Source organism: Chanodichthys erythropterus, chromosome 13 (assembly GCF_024489055.1).
Source record: "Chanodichthys erythropterus isolate Z2021 chromosome 13, ASM2448905v1, whole genome shotgun sequence".
Taxonomy (NCBI): Eukaryota; Metazoa; Chordata; class Actinopteri; order Cypriniformes; family Xenocyprididae; genus Chanodichthys; species Chanodichthys erythropterus.
The window spans coordinates 17,990,912-18,014,271 of NC_090233.1; the positions used below are offsets into that span (position 1 = coordinate 17,990,912).

Consider the following 23,360-nt stretch of genomic DNA (forward strand, 5'->3'; position numbering starts at 1 on the left):
TGAACAAAGGTCTTACGAGTGTGGAACGACATGAGGGTGAGTAATTAATGATAGAAATGTCATTTTTGGGTGAACTAATCCTTTGAGGACCCCAGTCTGTGCCATGTAGAGTTTCATTTCAGAACTTGGTATTACAATGAACAAAAAAACAAAACAGTGACATGAAAAAACCTGAAAAAAGAGAAATGTTTATTTACCAAAAAGAAACAAACATACAGTGTTTTTATTTTGAACTCTCTTTTTTCATTAGTTTGCTCAGTCACCATTTGATTTTCTTTTCAGAGACACTAATCTCCATCTTTGTCATTGTACTCATTGTTGTCATAATTATCAGGATTCCCATTAAGTGCTCTTACATTATGGCCTGTGATATTGATGGGTCTCTCTGTAGTGATTTGGCACACAAGACAGACTTACTGTACAGCAGGAGAGGTTGAGAGGATGATCTGGAATAGATAAAGTGTGTGTGGGGAGGATGAATGGACTGATGTGATGAGGAGGGGTACGGGGTATGTGTGTGTGTGTGTGTGTGTGTGTGGGGGGGGGGGGGTTCTCTGTGGGAAACGACAACTTCCTCTCTGTCTGTCTGCAAGTGGAGACCAGTAGACAGCAGCTTGGCTGAGTCTATGGCACTGTGGCTCCGCTCCACCACACAGCAGCGGCAGCCCATGAGCTTGGCACCAGCCGGGAAAGTGTTTTCACGTAGGCGTTCCCAAACTCTGCCACTCTCTTCCTGCTGGGACTGAAGGAAAGAAAGGGGGAGGGAGGAGGAGAGGAAGGAGGAGAGGAGGGATGCAGGAGCACACCTTACCCTCTTTACAAGGCACATCCTCAGAACACACCATTAGAAACCACCACCAGCACCACCCACACTGTCCAAGCAGCACTCAGCTCCAACACTGCCCCTGGACTGCAGGTAAGGGCAAATATTTATTGTGTGACTGACTCTCTCTCTCTCTCTCTCTCTCTCTCTCTCTCTCTCTCTCTCTCTCTGTGTGTGTCCATTTCGCTGAATAGTGCTGAATGTTTTGGGAAAGTGCATGGGAAGCCAAGCAGACTAGACACTTGTTCCACAAACCCAAACAAACAGTGTTAACTGCTCTGCTGATGCAAAGAGCTGGATGACAGTGAAATAAAGTGAAAGTAATGGTCACCCAGTAAAAAAATATTTATATCATGTGATAGTACTGTGGCACTGTTTTCTGTTTTTGGGTCCAGCTGCAGAGAACAGCTGAGGCTTACTTTAAGTCCAAAGTAGAAAATGTCGAAAATTGTTCTTTTTGTATGATCAATTCTGTAATAAATTCATGAAAATTGTGCTTTTGCTCTTGTAAGCTATTTGTTATTGAAAAGTCTACTTAAGTTAAAATATTTAGCTCTTATGAGTCTGTCATGTTTTAAAGCGTCCAGTTGAAAAATCTCTAGAAAATTAATGTGTGGTTTTGATAATGTGTAAAGCAAGATGGAAATTAATTTGGTATTAGACTTGAAAATAGCTACTCACATAAATAAATCACCATGGATGATGAATGGATGAGGGGAGCCACAAGAAATCAGTGTGCAGCTCAAGAGTGGACAGCATCCAAAGCAAATGAATGGGAAAGATGGAGCCCTAAAAAGTACAGTACAGAGATATCATGGCCATGAATTAAGAATTATTTCCCATGATGTAACTAAATTAAAATGAGTGAAGTAATTAGTACAAGGTGGCCATGGTTTAACCAAAACGGAGGAACAAACTCTTAATATCTATTTTATTTGTGTGTGTGCAGGGCTCCGTAAGTAAGCTCAATAATTCAAAAATACGTTTTCTGTTTCACCTTTTTACTAATTTGCGATAATGGCCGGCTGACCGTACATTATTTTGTTTAGGCTACTTGCTAAATGAATAAATATATGAGCATGAAATATCGATTAGAGTTGAAATGATTTTCATGTACATTCTCAGCTTCTGCTGAGAAAAAAATAGTTCACAACTTACAAAACAATCAATATTTTCAACAAGATGAACCCTAATACGGAAAGGGCTAGTTCACCCAAAAAAGAAATTTCTGTCATTAATTACTCACCCTCATGTCGTTCCAAAACCATAAGACCTTTTATCTTCGGAACACAAATTAAGATATTTTTGATGAAATCCTAGGGTATCTGATCCACACAGAGGCAGCAACGTCATTGCACCTTTTGAAGCCCAGAAAGTTAGTAAAAAAAAACATGGTTAAAATAGTCAACGTGACTACAATGGTTCAACCTTAATGTTATGAAGCAACGAGAACACTTTTTGTGTGCAAAAACAGAACAAAAAAAAAAGACTTTATTTAACAATTTGAGCCGTTGTCATACGTTGTGAACTCAGTGCAGGCTTCCCTGTTTACGTCCGAACGCCGACTCATTATTGGCCGGATCCTGTGTCAGCATCACATGCATGCGTCATGCTGCTCACGTGTTCAGCTTCGGCCAATAGTGAGTTGGCGTTCCGACGTATACAAGGAAGACTGCAATGAGTTCACTACGTATGACAATGGTTCAAACTGTTGAATAAAGTCATTATTTTTGTTTTGTTTTTGCGCACAAAAAGTTTTCTCATCACTTCATAACATTAAGGTTGAACCACAGTAGTCACGTTGACTATTTTATATGTGTGGATCAGATACCCTCGGATTTCATCAAAAATATCTTAATTTGTGTTCCGAATATGAAGGAAGTCTTATGGGTGTAGAACGACAAGTCACTCAAAAAAATGTTTGGTTAAAAACAACCCAAGTTGAGTTGAAAATGGACAAACCCAGCAATTGGGTTGTTTTAACCCAGTGGTTGGGTTAAATGTTTGCCCAACCTGCTGGGTAGTTTTATTTAACCCAACTACTGATTAAAAATGACTATATGGCTAGCTTAAAATGAATCCAAAATAGGTGAGAAATTAAAAATCAGACACATAATTACTAGAGGCAACAATAATAATCAAAAGGTGTACATTTATTAATAAATGTTTATTGTTTATTATTCATTTTCTTATTAATAAATGCTCATTTATTAAACATATAGATAAATGTTAATTTCCAGCATGTTTTGGGTTCATTTTAAGCAAGCAATACAGTAATTTTTACACAACAGTTGAGTTAAATAAAACTACCCAGCACGTTGGGCAAACATTTAACCCAACCACTGGGTTAAAACAACCCAATTGCTGGGTTTGTCCATTTTCAACCCAACTTGGGTTGTTTTTAACCCAGCATTTTTTAGAGTGTAGGTGAGAACTTAATGACAGAAATTTCATTTTTGGGGTGAACTAATCCTTGATGTCTTACAAGGTTATTTTCACTACAGTTGATAACTGAGATGAAAGATGACACCAGATGCGTTTTTATGAAACAAGAGAAATGGAGTTTTTGAGTGTATTTGTTATCATGTTAATTGAATTTATGATTGTAATCATAAACACATTATGTAGCACAAATATTTTTACAGTTTACGGCACTTTTTACTGTTTACTGTTTACTGTTATACTTCTAGTAGCCTAATATATATATATATATACCAACAAATTGAAAATGTCTCTCACATTCACAGGAAATAGCTTTCGTCCATGTTAAAAAATTAGGTAGATAAAGAAATCAAACTTGTATGTCCTGAAATATCTGTTATGTGGTTGAAATCCCTTTAGATAAAATCTGCCAAATGCATAAATGTAAATGTACTGCTCTCAATATTTCAATTTCTGCATAAATGTGTCACAACACTTGCTGCTGGTCTCTTAGCACTCACATGCTTGACCTGCTGTGAGTTTGTAGCTTTCACCTGTTTGATAGAAAGCTGCAACATTGATTTTACACTTGAAGGCTGCTGAAAACTGAGGAATCCTTGCGTCTGGTCACCGTGACCAGAAGCTCTTCCAGAGAAGGATGAGTCTGCTTCCAGCTCACAGACAGGGCTTGCCCCCCCAAATGGGGAATGGCCCTGCTGTCTGTCTGCTGCCAGGGAAAGAAAAACACCCTTCTTCCCTTGAGCGGAGGCCCCAGGGGAGGGGGGAAGGGGGTTAGCCTGTGTTTACTCTCTTTCGTGGCCTGGGAAGCACAGAAGAGGAAGGTCTGTCTCGGCCGTCGCAGCCTCGCCGCGTGGTCTGTGGGAGACGAGTGTTTGGCGAGCTGGCGGTGCTCCAGCTCTGTCTGGGGTGGATAATGAACTCCAGGTGCTCCAGTGGGTAGTTTAAGACACCTGTCACCAATATTTAGTGCCAGGAAAAGCCAGACTGCAAACAGAGTGAGATGATCTGTTTGCTTACTTTAAGGAGCCTATACCTAATTGGAGGTGCAGGTCTGATGAGAAGTCATGAGATGGAGGAGAACTGGAGAAGTTTGTGTGATTGGTGATTTTTGCTCACTCTTATGGTCTTCTTAAATATCTAATTGCAGTGAAGTGTGTATGTTGTTGCATCACTAGACACTTGAATACAAGCTATACATCCTTTCATTGTATTTCAAGTGTTCTTGCCACAGAAATGTCATGCTCAGGCATATTGAAAGGGATGTGTGCTATTATTTTTAAGGCAAGTGGATTTTGAGTGCAAAAAAAAAGAAGCTATCTGTAGCGTCTTTGATTCACCTAAATAAGGGTGGGCTATATGACAAAAATACTCTCCATAGACATAATGATTTTTATAATGTACATACTTTATATTCTATCCCCTTACCCTAACCTTTATAGAAAAAAACATTCTACATCTTTTTACATAAAACAAAAAACAAAATGGTTTTACTATCCTTGCATACCTATCATTTGGTATCCACAACAGGGAATACCTGGACCACACACACACACACATAGAGCTTTTTGTCATGTATTATCTATTTGCCTATAGGGCACTAAATGATCTATATACTCTCACTGTCATCTACTCAAAGATATCCTCAGAACATATAGCAGATGTGAACTGAAACAAACTCCTTTGTGTTTAGATCTGTAGAGAACTTTTTAAACCTATGTTTTGGAGGCTATTCAATTTTTTTTCCTCCAAATATTCATGTCTTACAGGATGGGGATCTGGTCAAGGGCCCAGTATGCGGAGAGCAGTCTGGTGCTGCTTGGTCTTGCAACGCTGGCTCTATCTCTGGGCAATCTCTCAAGCAGAGGACAGGTTTTAATGTTCTAAGTTGTTAGTTTTTATGCAATGTGATGATAAATCAAAACCCAAGATAAATCAAAAGCCATCAGAGCACCAAATTTTCATATTTTTGTAGAACACACACAAACACACACCTTATTTTCCCCATTTTTTTTCTTTAGTTTTTATCATAAACATCACTTTTTTTTGTAGTGTTATTTGTTATACTCTATTTCAAATATTACAAATATAAGAAATGGTATAGTCTGCTCGCAGCAGATGTTGGTCTCCAATGTTCATTTTCTAAATGAACTCTTTATTTTCCAAAGGAAGAGGGTGTTGCCTCTAACAGTCTAGAGGACGGGCTGGAGGTGATCACATACTGGTGGGGAGAATGGACAAAATGGACCGCTTGCACACGTACCTGTGGAGGAGGCGTCATGTCACAGGAGAGACACTGTCTAAAACAAAGGTAATTGAGCAACAACAACATTTTATAATACCTAGACATCTATTATAAAAAAAAATTAGTTACTGTATTTAAAGCTGGTAATATTTAACAGTGAGATAAATATAATGGGAAGAACATTTGCACAGGGTTTCCCTGCCACTGCCCCACCTATGAAACTTGTTAGCTAGTTATGGTAGCTAGTTAGTATGGAAGCCCACCATATAAGAAAAAGAAAGTCATGCTTTGGTAAATCATAAAAAGTTAGTCAAAACTATGAGATACTAAGTCATAATTAGGATATAAAGTCAAAATTATGACATAAAAGTCAAGTCATAATTAAAAAGTTAAAATTATGAGATATTAATTATGAGATTCTAAGATATAGTCATAATTGTAACATAAAAAATAATTATGAGATAAATAGTCATACTATTTCATATACTAAGTCATAATTATGACATTAAAAATTAGACTTTATTCAATTCATTGACATAATTTTTAACTTTTGTCTCATAATTTTGACTTAGTATCTCATCCTTTCAAACTTTTATCTCTTAATTATAACTTTGTAACTCAAAATTAATACTTTTTGTCATAATTATAACATAATTATAACATGATTATGATTTACCAAAACATGATTTTTTTCTTATACATCGAAAATGGGCTTCTACAAGTTAGCCTGCTGAAATTCAATGCTTTTGTTGAACTTTTCTAATCCTTAAACATAAATCATTTCATTTTTTATTAAAAAGGAAAAAAACTTTTAGTGTAAAAAATGTCCTGTTGTTTTCAACTGCTACTAAACTAAAACAATATATCTTTCTTTCAAAGAAAGAAAACAACAACTGGTAAAGACAACATGACGTGCACAGGCAATGCAAAAAAGTATCATCTCTGCAATGTAAAGGTCAGCTCACAGTATCTGTCTTTCCTTTCCTCACACACATACACAGTGCACAGAAATGCATCCCAGATGCCTAACTTGACAGCGAGCCTCATGTTCCACTTTCACCCGAGGCTTACTGTAAACGCATAATTTGCTCTTTTTGGTCAGTTTTAAGGTTGCCTATTGTGCAGTGGCAACCAAAAACAATATTCAGTTATTTTCAACTGACTGTATTTCTGTGAATTACAGGAATGTCCTTCTACAGGAAGGAGCTTCAGAGAAGAGCAGTGCTGGTCATTCAACTCTCAGGTTTACAATGGAAAAAATTACCACTGGAAACCTCTCTATCCTGGTATTAATTGTTTTAATTAACGAAGCAGTGCTGTGAAGGTATCATTTACGTTGAAACAATGAACCCTGTTTTTATCCCTGTAGATGACTACGTTCATATCTCCAGTAATCCATGTGACCTGCACTGCACCACCTCTGATGGTCAAAGGCAGCTGATGGTACCTGCACGGGATGGAACGTCTTGCAAATACAGCAACTACAGGGGTGTGTGTGTAGATGGGAGATGTGAAGTAAGAGGCTTTTACTGTATATGGCTATATGATTTATTCTTATATTTCTTTTCTCATGCATGTGATCTTAACTTATTTACTGATGTGTAACTTTGCAGCCAATTGGATGCGATGGTGTCCTCTTCTCCCCCAACACCCTGGATAAGTGCGGTGTCTGTCAGGGAGATGGGAGCAGCTGCAGTCGTGTTACTGGGAACTTTCGCCGTGGGGCTTCTGGTCTAGGTAATGTCAGTTCAGTGTTTTGTAGAATGGCATTCCTATTCAATGGTTCTGAGTAAAATCATCAAGGAACTAGAATCCTAATTAAGTGAACTCTTTCCTTCAAGGCTATTCTTTCATAACACAAATCCCAGAAGGATCATGGGACATCCAGATTATAGAGAGGAAGAAGTCTGCAGATATCCTGGGTGAGAAACTGTACTGTGAATCGTTCAGAGTGGTATAGCATGTGAATTATATTTTCTGTATGTTGTCTGTTACATAAACAGACATTTATAAGTGTGTCCCAAAGGGTAATCAAAAGTTCTACACACACTTGCGGTCTTCACGCTCACTGGAACGCTTGGGCCAAATACTGGAAATACGTTATTAGGACAGGCTCTTTGAATGGCTTGCATGCTCAACTGTGTGCTGGACTTTCAAAGTATGATAAATACTTCATACTTCATCTACAATATCAAGTGAAAGCCCAGGTTTTCCATGATGCAAATCTCTGCAGAGAAATAATTACCCTAGTAATTTATTCATAATAGCCCTTTCTGAACTTACAAGGAAATCTAAGTTTTAGGACAAGCATTTTTTATTTTGCGTGTTTGTGGTTTGGGATTGGCACAAAGCAAAACGCCCATCACACAATCACAGTTATTAAACTTTATTTGCAATGCTGGATAGATTTTACACTCTAAAAAATGCCGGGTTGTTTCAACCCAAGTTTTGGTCAAAAATGGACAAACCCAACCTTTGGGTTAGATTTTTAAATGCATTTTTTAACCCAACGGTTGGGTTTATCCATATTTGACCCAAATTTGGGTTGAAACAACCCAGCATTTTTTAGAGTGTATGTGCATATATATATATATATATATATATACACTGCCAAAAAAAATTAAAGGAACACTTTCATAGAATAGAGATCAAGTCAGTTAAACTCCTGGGATATTGATCTGGTCAGTTAAGTAGCAAAGGGGGTTGTTAATCAGTTTCAGCTGCTTTGGTGTTAATAAAATTAACAACAGGTAACAATGAGACGACCCCCAAAACAGGAATGGTTTTACAGGTGGAGGCCACTGACATTTTTTCCCCTACTCATTTCTGACTGACTGGCAAGGGTCAGTGTCACTACTGATAACATGAGGCGAAACCTGGACCATACAGATGTTGCACAGGCAGTCCAACTCCTCCAGGATGGCACATCAATTTGTGCCATTGCCAGAGGGTTTGCTGTGTCTCCCAGCACAGTCTCAGGAGCATGGAGGAGATTCCAGGAGACAGGCAGTTACTCTAGGACAGGGCTGTAGAAGGTCCTTAACCCATCAGCTGGACCGGTATCTGCTCCTTTGTGCAAGGAGGAACAGGATGAACACTGCCAGAGCCCTACAAAATGACCTCCAGCAGGCCACTGGTGTGAAAGTCTCTGACCAAACAATCAGAAACCGACTTCATGAGGGTGGCCTGAGGCCCCATCCGTTGACTCATTGTCAGGCATGCATACAAGCACGTGGGGACCATACAAACTACTGAGTACCATTTTGAGTTGCTGCAATGAAATTTCAGCAAAATGGACTAGCCTGCTGCATCATTTTTCACTTCGATTTTCAGGGTGTCTTTGTAATCAGTACTCTGTAGGTTGATCATTTTCATTTCCATCGAACGATATGGCATCCTTTCGTTCTTAACACATTACCCAGTCCATATCAGTATAGATATCCAGCATGATATTTTTCCCCATTGAGATGATGTGTTTCCAAAGTGTTCCTTTAATTTTTTTGAGCAGTATATATATAGAATATATAACATTTTCTGTCATGACAACTCTCAGAGTGTCTGAGTACAAGACTTGCTACTGCCAATACATACACAACACACTGCTGTGAGCAAGTAAGACATGCTGCTGGTGCACAATATAGTTTACATTTATTACCTGTAGCAGATCTATACAGGTAGAGCTGGGTAAGGTGGAGCGTTTCTGAAAGCGTGCTGTACAATGCTACGCTAATGCTGACCAAGTATTTGAAGGTTGCACACGTGACCTCATTGGCTACTGATACAGCAGGAACCAAACAGCTGTGCTCTATAGAGAATGATGTGTTTGCAAGCAGGTTGAGTTAAGGGCCTATTAGCCTGCGCCATCTAGAGTTTCATGACAGAACTTTGTATTTTACTTCACTCCAATTAACAAAATTACTTAAATAAAGATTCATTCATTTTGCTGAACAAGATTGAATGAGAAAGTCAATAGAATGATCTGATTTTGCCATCACTATAGTTCACCCTTGTTATTTTCCAGCTGTGACTGACCAAGCGGGGAACTTTTTCTTCAACGGTGCATATAAAGTGGACACCCCACAGAACTTCCACGCAGCAGGGACCATTTTCAAATACCGACGGCCTACAGATGTGTATGAGACGGGGATCGAGTACATCGTGGCTAAAGGGCCCATCGATCAGCCCATCAATGTTCTGGTACTGTAGCCGTGGTCCTCCCTTCGCCGCCAAGGGCTCATGGGTAATCTCACTGGCTGGCTAACAATGGCTTCGACTTTGTGCAGGCCAAAGGTCTAATGGTTCACTCTGCATAAATGGTAATATTCTGATACATTGTCCCAGGAGGAATTACTATTTCACTTTAATATGGGTTTATGGGATGATTGTGGGATGATGCAATATTTCAAAAAGAGAAATTCTGTATTCAGAAATGTCTTTGGACATTATGGCCATTTTTTTTAACCGCAGTACCCTTTTATTACCAAAAAGAGCATGATTCTGTGCAACAGAACAGCAGTTAGTCCAGAATATTTATATATTGTTTCCTGAAAGTGTAAAATGGGATATTATCATAACATATTTGTATTAATCGTCTCTTATTTGTTGGACATGTTTGCTCTGTCTGTTCCCTTAAAGGTCTGGAACCAAAACGGCCCAAATCCTTACATTACTTATGAGTACACGGTGATGAGGGACTCTATGGCTTCTGTCTCCCAGCCCCCCATTTACACAGGCCCTCAAGGAGGATCCAGTCTGGTTTCTGTAGAAATTGGGAGTGTTTTACATCATAATGAGAGCATGTATGATAAGGCAGTTCCTGAGATGGAGGGGAACCAGGTACAGACCACTGGGCCCAGAGCTGTGGAAGGACAAAAGCCTGGCCAGGAAACAAATGAAGTGTACAAGACAGCTAACATCGATTGTGAGCAGGATGCTAACACACCAGTCCAGTATACAGGTAAATATATTAATTTACTCCATATTTGTCTATACATTTCTTACCTTAATGAGGAATCAAATTTGAGATTGTATTAAATGTGTTTGTCTATTTGTTAATGAGGGATTTGTGGACACATTAATTTAGAAAAAAAAAAAAACTTTCATCTTAAAGTGAAAAGTTAAGTTATATGTTGTTACTATTATATGGTGTTTTTATTTTGTAATTATTTTCTTATATATTTCAGAATATTTAATTATTTTATTATCTTCATTATTCATCATAACCTATAAGAATTGAACAGTATCATCCAATCTGAATTCTTATTATGCTTATTATTACTGATGTTGAAAACAGCTTAATGTTTTGGTTGAAACTGTGATACATTTTTGTCTGGATGTTTTGATGAATAGAAAGCAAAAAACAAACAGCATTTATTTAAATAGAAATCTTTTTGTAGCATCATAAAAGTTTTACTGTCACTTTTAATGATTTTAATGCATGCTTTTTTAGAAAATGTGTTGATTTTTTTTTTTTTTCAAAAATACTAAAACTGTGTCAAATGTCATTATTCAATTCATCAACTAAATTATCAAAATGTATTTACATAGAATATTTGATTTGGTATTTTACATGAATGACATTTTTAGTTTTTTAAATAAATCAATAAAATGTTATGGGGCAAGATGTGCATGATTTTCAGTTTTGTGATATAAATTAATTAGCAAATATTTACATTTATTTCCTTTAAAAATATAAAAAAATCCCTTTTGAAGGAATTCCCGCTGCGTCGGAAGTAGCAACGATATGGGAACATAACGTGGAAACATTTTGCGTCTTGAAGCACGTGTAAAATCAGTCCAATGTCATGGTGGGACGTCATCCTGGGGCATGTGACTTCATGACCAGGAAGCTACAAAGCGCACACGGACCAAACAATGTCAGCTTTTGTGCCTTCTCTGTGTGATCTGTATGTCTTACGCAGATGGCCAAAGCACGCAGATGGATCTAGCGGAGAGATTAGAGATGGGCGCTACCTTTTCTCTGCCCTCACCCACTGATTCTAGTGCCTTCTCTCAGGTGTCGGAAGGACGCTCACGTTTCTCCAGCCTGAGTGAAGGCTGCAGCTTATAGGAGGTGGATGTACCCATCATTAAGGCAGGAGAGTTTGAGGACTCATCACCTCACTCTTCTGCATATGAGGAGCTTCTGGAGGTTGTGACTCATGCTGTGGCCAAGTTAAACATCGACTGGCTAGCTGCGAGACAGGGCACTCGTCCTCAAAGCAAATTGATGAGAGCTTCCTGCCTAGCAAAGTGCAACCTCCATGTCGGGGCCTGACATTTTTTCCTGATCTCCACAATGAGGTGTCAAGATCTCTGCCCTCAAAACAAATTGATGAGAGCTTCCTGCCTAGCAAAGTGCAACCTCCATGTCGGGGCCTGACATTTTTTCCTGATCTCCACAATGAGGTGTCAAGATCTCTGCCCTTGTCTTCAGCCCCCATGTCTCCAACTAATCATCGATTATGGGGTTGAAAAAGTAGGTATAGGGCGATGCTTAAGGTGGAGCAGATGCTTGCAAGCTATCTCTCCCCCAACACAGCATTGTCCCTCAAGGGCCCGACATTACCCACCAGGCCATGCAGAACAAATTCAGCAAATACCCTTGGTGGGTAAAGCATACATGGCAGCAGGTCAGGCAAGTGCATTTTCATCAGATCTGAGAACTGATTCGTCACAAATCACGATAGACCTCAAGGATGTATACGTCCATGTATCCATCCTTCCACAGCACAGGATATTCCTCGGGGTTGCTTATTTGTGAAGCTTACCAGTCTCAGATTCTTCCTTTCCAGGGCATCCGATTATACCCGATTATATTGATGATTGGTTGATTCTGGCTTAATCAGAGCATATGGCAGTTTGGCATCGAGATGTCGTCTTCATCTATATGAAGGATTTGGGGGTTAAAGCTGAATGCCAAGAAGAGTGTGCTTTCTCCATTACAGAGGACCACTTTTCTGGGTGTGTCTCCCAGCCCCTGGGTATAGGATTCGATGATGATGCAGGCAATTCTGTCTTCTGCTCATATCTTGTCGATCCTGGCAGCCGTAAACAAGGTAAAGCTAGGCCAGTCACTCACTGTAAGACAGTTTCAGAAACTGTTAGGTCTGATGGCAGCTGCGTTCAACGTGATATCTTTTGGCCTGCTGTACATTAGGCCTGTGCAGTAGTGGCTCAAGACCAAGGGGTTTTCCCTGAGGGGCAACCCGTTCCGCATGATCAAGGTTACGCGCAAGTGTTTTCGTACCTTGGTGATGTGGAAGAAGCCTTGGTTCTTGTCCCAAGGTCCTATGTTATGGGCACCAATTTGTCTCAGGATGCTTATATGCTTCCCTCACAGGCTAGGGAGTGATCCTGGAGGGTTGCTTAACACAGGATCTGTGGAGAAGTCATCATCTTTCATGGCACATAAATTGCCTGAAGATGATGGCTGTCTTTGTATCTTTGAAACACTTCCTCCCAGACCTGAGGGGCCATCATGTGCTTGTCCAGACAGACAACACACTTATTTGCGTCTCAAGAAATGACACACTGTCTGCCCTGGTTGTCCCTCATGCATCAAGCTCTCTGCTCCTAGGAGTTCTAGAAAGAGTTTGCCAGGATGTCATCAGTCTACTTCTTGTAGCCCCGTTCTGGCCAGCCCAAGTATGGTTTGCGGACTTAACCTTTCTCCTCTGTGGCTCTCCAAAAGAGATTCCCATCAGGAAGGACCTCCTGTCCCAGGTGGGTGGCACACTGCTTCATCCCCTCCCGGATATGTGGAAACTATGGGTTGAGCCCCTAAGGGGGACCAACTCCTGAATTCTGCTGGTCTCTCAACCAAAGTTTCCTAACCCAAAGAAACTTTATGCTTTGAAGTGCAGACTTTTCACTTCATTGTGCAGGAACTGCCAGTTGGATCCAGTTAACTGCCCAATTGGTACAGTGCTGGAGTTCCTTCAGGGCAGATTTTCTGCTTTCCCCCTCCACTCTGAAGGTCTATGTGCCAGCCATAGCTGCTTACCACGCACCTTTGGGTGGTGAATCATTGGGTAGAAACTCACTGGTAAATAATTTCCTTCATGATGCTTTGGGGCTGAGGCCTGCAAGCCATGCAAAGGTTCAGGCTTGGGATAAGGTCTTGCCACGGCAGTCTTCCAGCCTTTTGAGTCTGTCTTAGAAAAAAAATCTGACTCTAAAAACAGTCTTCCTCTTGGTTATCTCATCTCTTAAGAGAATAGGAGATGTGTGACGAGCAGGGCGGGCGAGAGCCGTGAGGGAACGGCGCGAGGCCGGTGACGCGAGTGATAATGAGCGTCACCTGCGAGGCGTGCCGGCCTCGAGTCTCTCACGGAGGAGCTCCGGAGGCATAAAAGGAGGAGCGACATCAGTGAAGGACGAGAGAGGACCAGGCCTGGATTTTATTTTATGTTTTATTATGTTTGTGTGGCCGGCAGACGTCCGCGAGGGTCTGCCGGCATTACTTTCGTTTTGTTGTTTGTTTATTTTTGAATTAAAGTTACGTTGAATGTTCGCCGGTTCCCGCCTCCTTCTTCCCGCCTCCTTCTTCCCACATTTACGAACTGTGTTACATTGGTGCCGAAACCCGGGAGGAAGGAGGGACATGCTGTCGGAGAGCCCTCGCTGCTGAGGGGGATCGCGGTGCTGCGGAGTTCGGGCAGCGCGGAAGTGAAGACCGCGAGAGGCTGCCCGAGGCGGTGGTGCTGGAGCCTTGTGAAAGGTGGGACGGAGACCCGGATGCCGTGCTCCTGGGACGAGGTGGGGTGGCTGCCGTCCTGGACCTGAAGGGAGCGGAGGAGTCGCCGCCGTCTGCCGTGGGCCGGAGCCTGCTGCCGTCCGCCATGAAGGGGAGGAGCAGGGGACGGGGGACTCGCTGCCGGCTGCCCTCAGTCGGAGGAGCCATCGCCGGCCGCCAGGAGGCGGTCGAGGATCGGGCCGTCCACCGGGCGTCCAGTGCCACCGCATGGCACCGCGAGAAAGAGCCTCTTGGCAGGCTGAGGACCGGGCGGCAGTGTGTCGGGGAACCGGACCAAGAATTTTTTTTTTTTTCCTCTCTCCCCTCTCTCGTCCTGTCGCTCCCCTTGCTTCCGTCTCCTTTCTCTCGTCTCGTCTGTCCTTACCCCCAGGTGCTGCGGCCGCCGAGACAGGCCCCGGGGGGGAGTAAAGCGCAGTCTCGGAGGTACCCCCCGGCCTGCGAGGGGCGTTGGGGGTATGTGACGAGCAGGGCGGGCGAGAGCCGTGAGGGAACGGCGCGAGGCCGGTGACGCGAGTGATAATGAGCGTCACCTGCGAGGCGTGCCGGCCTCGAGTCTCTCACGGAGGAGCTCCGGAGGCATAAAAGGAGGAGCGACATCAGTGAAGGACGAGAGAGGACCAGGCCTGGATTTTATTTTATGTTTTATTATGTTTGTGTGGCCGGCAGACGTCCGCGAGGGTCTGCCGGCATTACTTTCGTTTTGTTGTTTGTTTATTTTTGAATTAAAGTTACGTTGAATGTTCGCCGGTTCCCGCCTCCTTCTTCCCACATTTACGAACTGTGTTACAAGATGTTCAGGCTCCGTCGGTCCCCCTTCATGTTTAGAGCTTGCTCCCAGCATGGTTAAAGCCTTTTTGCACCCTAGACTGGGTTACATGCCTAAGGTTCCAACCAATGTTGCATGATCTATAATCTTGCAAGCCTTTTCTCCTCCTCCATATCAGATGTCAGACCAGGAGAAGCTGAATCTGTTGTGTCCAGAGCACTGGATGCTTATGTCCACAGAGTTGCCCTGTGGAGGAAATCCAATTAGCTGTTTGTCTATTTTGGTTCGCCCCCCCAAAAAAAAGGTTCTCCAGCAACCAAACAGACAATAAACATGTGGATATTCGAAGCTATCTCTCTTGCGTATGAGGCATACAGTCAGACCTCACCTATGGCTGTCAGTGCACACTCTACTAGGAATATGGCGGCCTCTAAAGCTCTATGGTCAGATGTTTCACTACATTTGTATGATTTTACAACCTGGGGCCAGTATTTCAAAGAGTTTAAAGTCCCCCTGAAATCAAAATGTAAGTTTTTTTAGCTTTTAGTATGAATATGTTAGCCTTAAGGTTATGAATAAACTGGTGTGCTCCAAAACAATGACAAAATTCACATTTAGGAGATCATGACATCACTGCGGACTTCAGCTTCTCATCATATCTTCTGTCAAATCAAATACTCTTTAGAAGTCCTGCCCCCTCTTACACTACAAGCAGACGTGCAGACTTAATTTGTTCACACATTTACTAGTTTCTATATGGTGATTGGCACATAGTGCACTATATAGAGGATAGGGAACGATTCAGATTGTGTAAATATGCTTTCCATTGACGTGAATGATGTCAGTTTTCGTATTAGTGTCTTGTGAACCACCGCAGCGCGAGCACAGTCTGCTCCGGTCCAGAGACATAGCGGATCATATGCGTGAGTCAGCATAGACCACAAAACATATCGGACCAATTTGAATCCTGCACAGAATGCTGTATTTTAAACTGATTAGGAGGAGAAATGGTTAGAGATTAGAGGGCAACTAAAGCTTTACCGGCTCTGGCTGAGCTGATAAATGAAATGCTATTGGCTATTTTTTTTAAAAAGAGGCAGAGCTGTTCAGTATTACTTCCTGTTTCAGTTGAAATTACGTCAAAACATTGAATAATGCTGTGCGTTCCAAAGCACTTCTAATTCCTACTTCTAATTTATTACTTTAACACTAATCAAAAGTAAAATAAAAATATGTGTGTATATCCACACTTCTGATGGGTTCAGTATAATCCATTATAATTTGAACAACTGGCCCCTGGACTTGGACTCCACTCCGCAGGTGCTCATGTGTCATGTCCGAAGTGCTGGCAGGATTCACACTAGACAGGCACTTGTCAGTATGGCGGAGTTGGTAATCTTGTTCCCATAGTGTTGCTACTTCCAACACCGCGCAAGTTCCCTCAAAAGCAAACATCTGAGGTTAAGAATGTATCCAGGGTTCTCTGAGAATGAAACAAGATGCTGTGTCGCCCTGCCATACTTCCTGTATGCCCGTGATCGACTTGCTTCTGCCAATCAGAAGCTGACATTGTTTGGTCCAGGTGCGCTTTATAACTTCCTAGCCACTACATAACACACTATGGGATGACTTCTCGCCATGACATTGGACTGATTTCACATGTGCAGTTGTAACCTGAGACAATATGTATAATCACCCTGAGCTCATCTCTAAATACATTAAATACTCTAAATAAATCAAGTCACTTTTATTTATATAGCACTTTTTACAATGCAGATTGGCACATCAGGTGGCAAACAGGTGTAAAAATGGAGAAAAAAACTTGGGAGAAACCAGGCTTAGTTGGGGGCCATTTCTCCTCTGGCGAACAGTGCTTTGTTACGATTCAGGTAGCTATCATAAGTCCGATGGGATTGCAACATACAAAGTATTTATTCCAGTGTCATCCAGTTGAGGATCGTATTCAGGTATTCTAGGTATTCTAGGTATTATCAGCTGTCCTGAATTCTGAGATCGCAATAGACGTGAAGGACTATAATGCATTAAGAGCTCACTCATGTACTGGGGAGCTAAACCATTTAGTGCTTTGTAAGTAATTAGCAGGATTTTAAAATCTATATGATGTTTAATAGCGAGCCAATGCAGTGATGACAGAACCGGGCTTATATGGTCATACTTCCTAGTTCTAGTAAGAACTCTAGCTGCTGCATTTTGTACAAGCTGTAGTTTATTTATCAAGCGAGCAGAACAACAACCCAGTAGAGCGTTACAGTAATCTAGCCTTGAGGTCATGAATGCATGAACTAACTGTTCTGCAATTGTCATTGAGAGCATATGTTGTAGTTTAGATATATTTTTAAGATGGAAAAATGTGGTTTTACAGGTGCTAGAAACATGGACTTCAAATGAAAGATTGGTATCAAAGAGCATACCCAGGTTCCTAACAGATGACGAAGACTTAACAGAGCAGCCATCAAGTGTTAGACAGTATTCTAGGTTATTACGTGAAGAAGTTTTTGGTCCAAAAATTAGAATCTCTGTTTTTTCTGAATTTAGTAGTAGGAAATTACTGGTCATCCAATTTTTTAAATCAGCTATGCATTCCGTTAAGTTTGTAAATTGGTAAGTTTCGAAGAAATATAGAGCTGAGTATCATCAGCGTAACAGTGAAAACTAACACTGCGCTTCCTAATGATATCTCCCAAGGGTAGCATGTACAGAGTGAAAACCAACGGTCCTAGTACTGAGCCTTGTGGTACTCCATATTGAACTTGTGATCGATATGACATCTCTTCTTTTACTACTACAAACTGATAACGGTCAGATAAGTATGATTTGAACCATGACAATGCAATTCTACTAATGCCAACATAATTTTCGAGTCTATTTTGAAGAATATTGTGATCAAAAAATTAGTTGGAGAGGGTGAAAAATTCAGAGAGACCTGACATTTCCCTTTGCTAAAATGAGAATTATAGACATTTGTGTTTGCTGTTGGTTTGACATTGATAATTATAAATGAGGTTGGATGTCCTGATGTAGGTTGTGCCCCTGTCTTGCATTATAGTCTTTGATACCACACTACTCTTTGAATTTCCTTTCTATATAGAGCATTCACAAATAAAATTGGCAGTGATCCTCTTTAATTAGTTGTTATTGAATGCAGTAATATATGCAGTGATCCGTTTAAAACCCAGACTTGTATTTTGGGTTGGCACTGACCATGTTTTTTTTTTTTGGATTTATTTTTTAGTTGTACCAGGTGTAACAGGTGCTTCAAGCTAAATTAATTTAGCCTTTAATTAAAATGAATCCATCCTTCTTCTTGTTTTAAAAGAGTGGAATTGCAGCTGGCCCAGTGAAGTAGGAGCCCCTGGTGTTGTACCAGTCAGCAGACCTGCAGAGGACATGACAAACTCTGAAAATCTCATCTGGAGAGTGCTGCTGGGAGAACGCGTTGGCTCAGATGGTGTTCTTGCAAACATCTCAACCAATCAGTTTCTTACTCATAGAGATGGCCTGTCCTCGGAAGCAGGCCCACTGGAGTTAGACTACAGCAGTCTTGAGCATGCGGGTCTTAATGGCTCACTGCTTGAGTTCACCCTCGGGCACCGACGAAATGACACGGGGGACTTTCTGCTCCCAAACAGAACTCTTACTACCATTTTACGCAGTCGCAGCAATCGCACCAGGTAAATATGGTTATGTACTGTATACTATAGTTCAAAGCTTTAGGGCTAATGAGCATAAGACACTTGCATAAGACAGATTGCATTTATTTGGTCAATAATACAGTACACAGTATTTTAGTGAAATATTTTGCCATTTAAAATAACTGTTTTATATTTTTATTATACACCACGTGCAGAATTATTAGGCAAGTTGATTTTCTGGTCATTTCTTTTTTCAAGCACATTTTACCAATTAAAAACCACATCAATCTTAATAACTACTATTAATTTTGTATTTAATCATTTATAAATGATATATAATTGTTCATGAAGGCTGGAAGTGAAAAACGCCTTATATTCAGGTGTACATAATTATTAGGCAGGTTTTCTTTTGCAAATAAAATGAGATTTAACTCTGAAAAGTCAAAAATTATTAAATGCCTATGAGAAGGATGCAATACTAATGCAATAGAAATTGCAAAGTTAAAGGTGTAACATGTAATATTTTTGCACTAAAGTATCCAAAAACCACTAGGCCAGTGTTTTATATTTTGTTCACTTATAATATCCCAAATGTTTCCAACTATTTATAAATCGTGAGAAAATTGCAATTTTAACCAAGGCTCCGGGATGTGTGAGGAGTTGCCTATCAATTGTGTCATACCCGCGTCACCCTCGGTTTCCGGTTTTATTTTGTAAAAACCATTGAAACACCAAAGACGCTTTAATATATTACATGTTTTAATAGGCAAGGGAACAACTGTTTGGTTACATTTACAGACAGAAAACTAATTATTGTTATATAGCTCAACACGTTTAGTCTTATTGTTTAAATCTAATCTTCTTGATTTTTTTTTTTTTTTTTTTTTTTTGCGAGTACCATGCTTTACCACGCCTCATAGAAAAACACCATTTTTGTCAAGTAGCTAACATAGCATAATCAGATGCAGCTTTATTTTTAGTAATCGTAATATAGAATTTTCTCCATCATACAATACATTTTAAAATTAATTGCATGTCATTTATCAACACAAGCCATCCAGTATTTAATATGATTATAATATGATTCTAAAATCGATCTAGCTTACTGCAGTGTGTCTCAAACAAGTGTCTCATAGCAGCCGCCAAGCGAATGCACAGAATAATGTTATAACATAATTTTCAACACTCTCAAATGTATCTGATATGATAAACAAAACTGCGTTACCTCATACTCATGACTGGCGCCGGCGACTGTGTCATAATAAAAGTTCCGCTGCTCGTGAGGCGTGTGTTGCACAATCGCTCCAGTGGTCTCGTTCAGCTCCCACAACACTCGGTCCTGCTCTGCTTCATACTACAATAAGGTTAATAATCGCATCCATGAACATGATTTCTTCCCGAGTCCTATCCCTATTTTTTTGCACCGGCTGTGAAGTGAAGACCACATGTCCCAAGATTCCGCGCTCAAACTTGCCGCCATCAAGCTACACCTTTGTTTTGAATAGGCCTCTAGCGACCTCTAGCGGACAGAAATCTTACATATTGCACCTTTTAAGGCATGATCATTGGACAGCAAGACACTCATTGGGTCAGCAGGGACAGACAAACACAGTTAAAGAAGAAAAGACACATGTTAACTGCAAAAGAATTAAGAATTAAGGTGAAGAATTAAGTGTGAAACCATCAGGAACCATTTATTCTCCAGCGCCACCATTTTCCAAAACTGCAATCTACCTGGAGTCTCTACTGAAGTGTAGTAAAATACATGAATACTGTTTTTTATATGCTTTATAGACAGACAGATTGAGAGTGACTCCTGAAGGACCAACACCACATCATATTAAGTGTGGGTCATTTTTTAGGATTCTTTAGCTAACCTAAGTCTCTGAGATCCTGACACATTGCACTTCTGGAGACTCCAGGTTGGTTGCAGTTCTGGAAAATGGTGGCGCTGGAGACTAAAGGGTTCCTGATGGTTTCACACTTAATTCTTCACCTTAATTCTAAATTCTGTTTTGGCTAATGTGTCTTTTTTTTCTCTACCTGTTTTTGTCTGACCCTGCTGACCCAATGAGCATTTTGCTGTCCAATGGTCATGCCTTAACTTTGCAATTTCTAGTATTGCATTAGTATTGCATCCTTCTCATAGGCATTTAATAATTTTTGACTTTTCAGTCTGAGTTAAATCTATTTTTTTGCTCATTTTATCTGTGAAAGAAAACCTAATAATTATGCACGCTGGAATATAAGGCGTTTTTTACTTCCAGCCTTCACGAACAATTATATATCACTTATAAATGATTAAATACAAAATTAATAGCAGTTATCAAGATTGATGTGGTATGGAATTGGTAATATGTGATTGGGGAAAAAAAATATGATCAGAAAATCTACTTGCCTACTAATTCAGCATTTGTTCCTGTGATGGCAAAGCTGAATTTCCAGCAGCCATTATTCCAGTTTTCAGCATCACATGATCCTCCTGTAATCATTCTAATATGTTGATTCTAAGATGTTGGTAGTACTCAAGTAATATTTCTTATTATCATCAAAACTGAAAACAGTGTGTTGCTTAATATTTTTCTGGGAACTGTGGTATATTTTTCATATTATAAAGTTTAGAAACAGATTTTATTTTTTAAATAGAATCTTTTGTACATTATAAATGTCTTTACTTTGATGTTAATTATTTGGTATTTCTTTCAAATAATACAAAAAAATCGTACGGACCCCAAACGTTTGAACAGTACAGTACAGTTTGATCAGTGTTTTATAATTTTATAATAATTATTTTCTATAATATTTTAATAATTCTAATAATTATTATAATATTTATTTATTTATTTTAATAGCCAATAGTCTTTAGTTACATAACTGACATGAAGGATGATTTGCTACTTGCTAGTCAGTTGTGCTAACGGGAGGGGAATTATACATTTAGAAGGCATCTGATTGGCATTTGACAAAATTCTGTGTAGTGCAGGATGAATCATCAAAGCTCCAATTCTGACTTCACGAGGTCTAAAGTCAGAAAAGCCAACATGCTGGTTTGCCAAGTGATGGCACAACTTGAATGTACTGTTCAAACTCTACATTGTGCAAAGCTAACAACAGCTAAATCTCAATCTTTAATCAGCTCAGTAGCTGGTCGAGCATGATGCTAGAAATCTCAAGACAATGCCAAGGTCTTCCATACAATGAAGCAGCGGGCATCTTTATCAGTTGGCTCTTTTGGCAATTTCAAATGTAAGGTCCTAGGCTTGTGTGGGACAGCCCTGCTCATGGGTGAATGGAATGTGCTGCAGACTCAAGCTCTGGCTTGGTTTTTTGTTAACGTTCTTGGAGACATTCAAAGAGTGCCGAGAGGAGACGGCCAAGCAGAGGCTGGCGGGATTGCATTCCATCATATTTATAATTCATGCTGGGTTCCCTCCGCCGTGTCCAAACACTGCTTTACCAGCCCCTCTGCCAGAGATCATAAAGAACATCTCATGAAATGCCCTTACTCGTATCTGAAGAAGAAAAGAAAGATTCCAGGAGGGGAGAAGAAAAGAAGGCTGAATGTAAGGATGATGGACTTTCTGAGAAACATAATTCAAGATATTTTGTTATTTGTGGAAAAAAGTGCCATAGATCACTCGGGTACAGACTACGCTTGTCGCATCAGATAAATCCCAGGAATTTATCATGAGGAACAAATTTTATTGGCTCCTGTCTAGTTGAGGGAATGCACTGTTTTCCAGCCTTGACATTAAGGTAATGAGTGTGACCAGGAATGGTAAAAATGTTAGTGGTTTTATGACTGGAGTGTCAGTTGGTGTCTCGGCATCAACAAACGTGAATGCTCTGCCTAATATACAGTGCAGGTGGCTGAACCGTGGCCTAGTCTGAGATGCTGTTTTATTTATCGCAGAAATAACCAAAGGCTCCTTCAGAAGAACAAACTGAGCGCTGCTGACATGTACCGTTGGAAGTTGTCCTCACAGGAGCCTTGCAGTATGACATGCTCAATAGGTAATCAAGGCATTATACTCGGTGGCCACAAACATCCACACATAAATATCACTGCTTGATAACCATTTTTATGTTGGGAGGTTTGTTTTATACCATGCTCTTTCTCAAATAGGTGTGTCGAAATCACTTGCCATGTGTGTGCGGTATGATGGCATTGAGGTGGATGATGTTTATTGTGATGCTTTGACTCGACCAGAGCCAGTTCATGATTTCTGCATTGGCAGAGAATGCCAGCCCAGGTGCGCATGCTGCAGTTGTCACAGAAATGCAGGGGGAAAGTACGGAGCGCCGCACATGACATGCATAAAAACAATACATTTTCTTACTAATTAAAGGGATAGTTCAACCAAAAATGAAAATTCTGTCATCATTCATTCACCCTTATGTCATTCCAAACCCATAAGATGTTGGTAAATCTACAAAACGCAAATGAAGATTTAATGAAACCTGAGAGGTTTCTGTCCATTGAAAGTCTAGGTGAAAAAAGGTCATAAAGTAAAATGTAAAATGAATCCATATGAATCAAGCTGTTTAATTCAAGTTTTGTGAAGAGATTCAATTAGGGCTGCACGATTAATCGCATGCGATTGTCATGCGAATGTCCATCACCTGCTTTCAAATGGAGCGGCACTTAATATACAGAGCCGTAGTTTGCGGACAAG

General features: G+C 40.4%; 1 protein-coding gene across 1 annotated transcript in view; it reads left to right on the plus strand.

Moving 5' to 3' along the window:
• The first annotated feature begins 668 nt into the window (after positions 1-668).
• The window catches only part of adamtsl2 (ADAMTS-like 2), a 31,920-nt gene continuing 9,228 nt past the window's right edge, over positions 669-23,360 (plus strand). Inside the window, 16 exon segments of the mRNA XM_067407886.1 lie at positions 669-736; positions 738-773; positions 775-883; positions 3,234-3,250; positions 5,032-5,134; positions 5,431-5,573; positions 6,387-6,462; positions 6,691-6,793; positions 6,877-7,022; positions 7,121-7,244; positions 7,349-7,429; positions 9,529-9,704; positions 10,143-10,464; positions 18,369-18,723; positions 22,598-22,698; positions 22,811-22,937. Of these exon segments, the coding sequence (XP_067263987.1) occupies positions 669-736; positions 738-773; positions 775-883; positions 3,234-3,250; positions 5,032-5,134; positions 5,431-5,573; positions 6,387-6,462; positions 6,691-6,793; positions 6,877-7,022; positions 7,121-7,244; positions 7,349-7,429; positions 9,529-9,704; positions 10,143-10,464; positions 18,369-18,723; positions 22,598-22,698; positions 22,811-22,937 (2,087 nt within the window).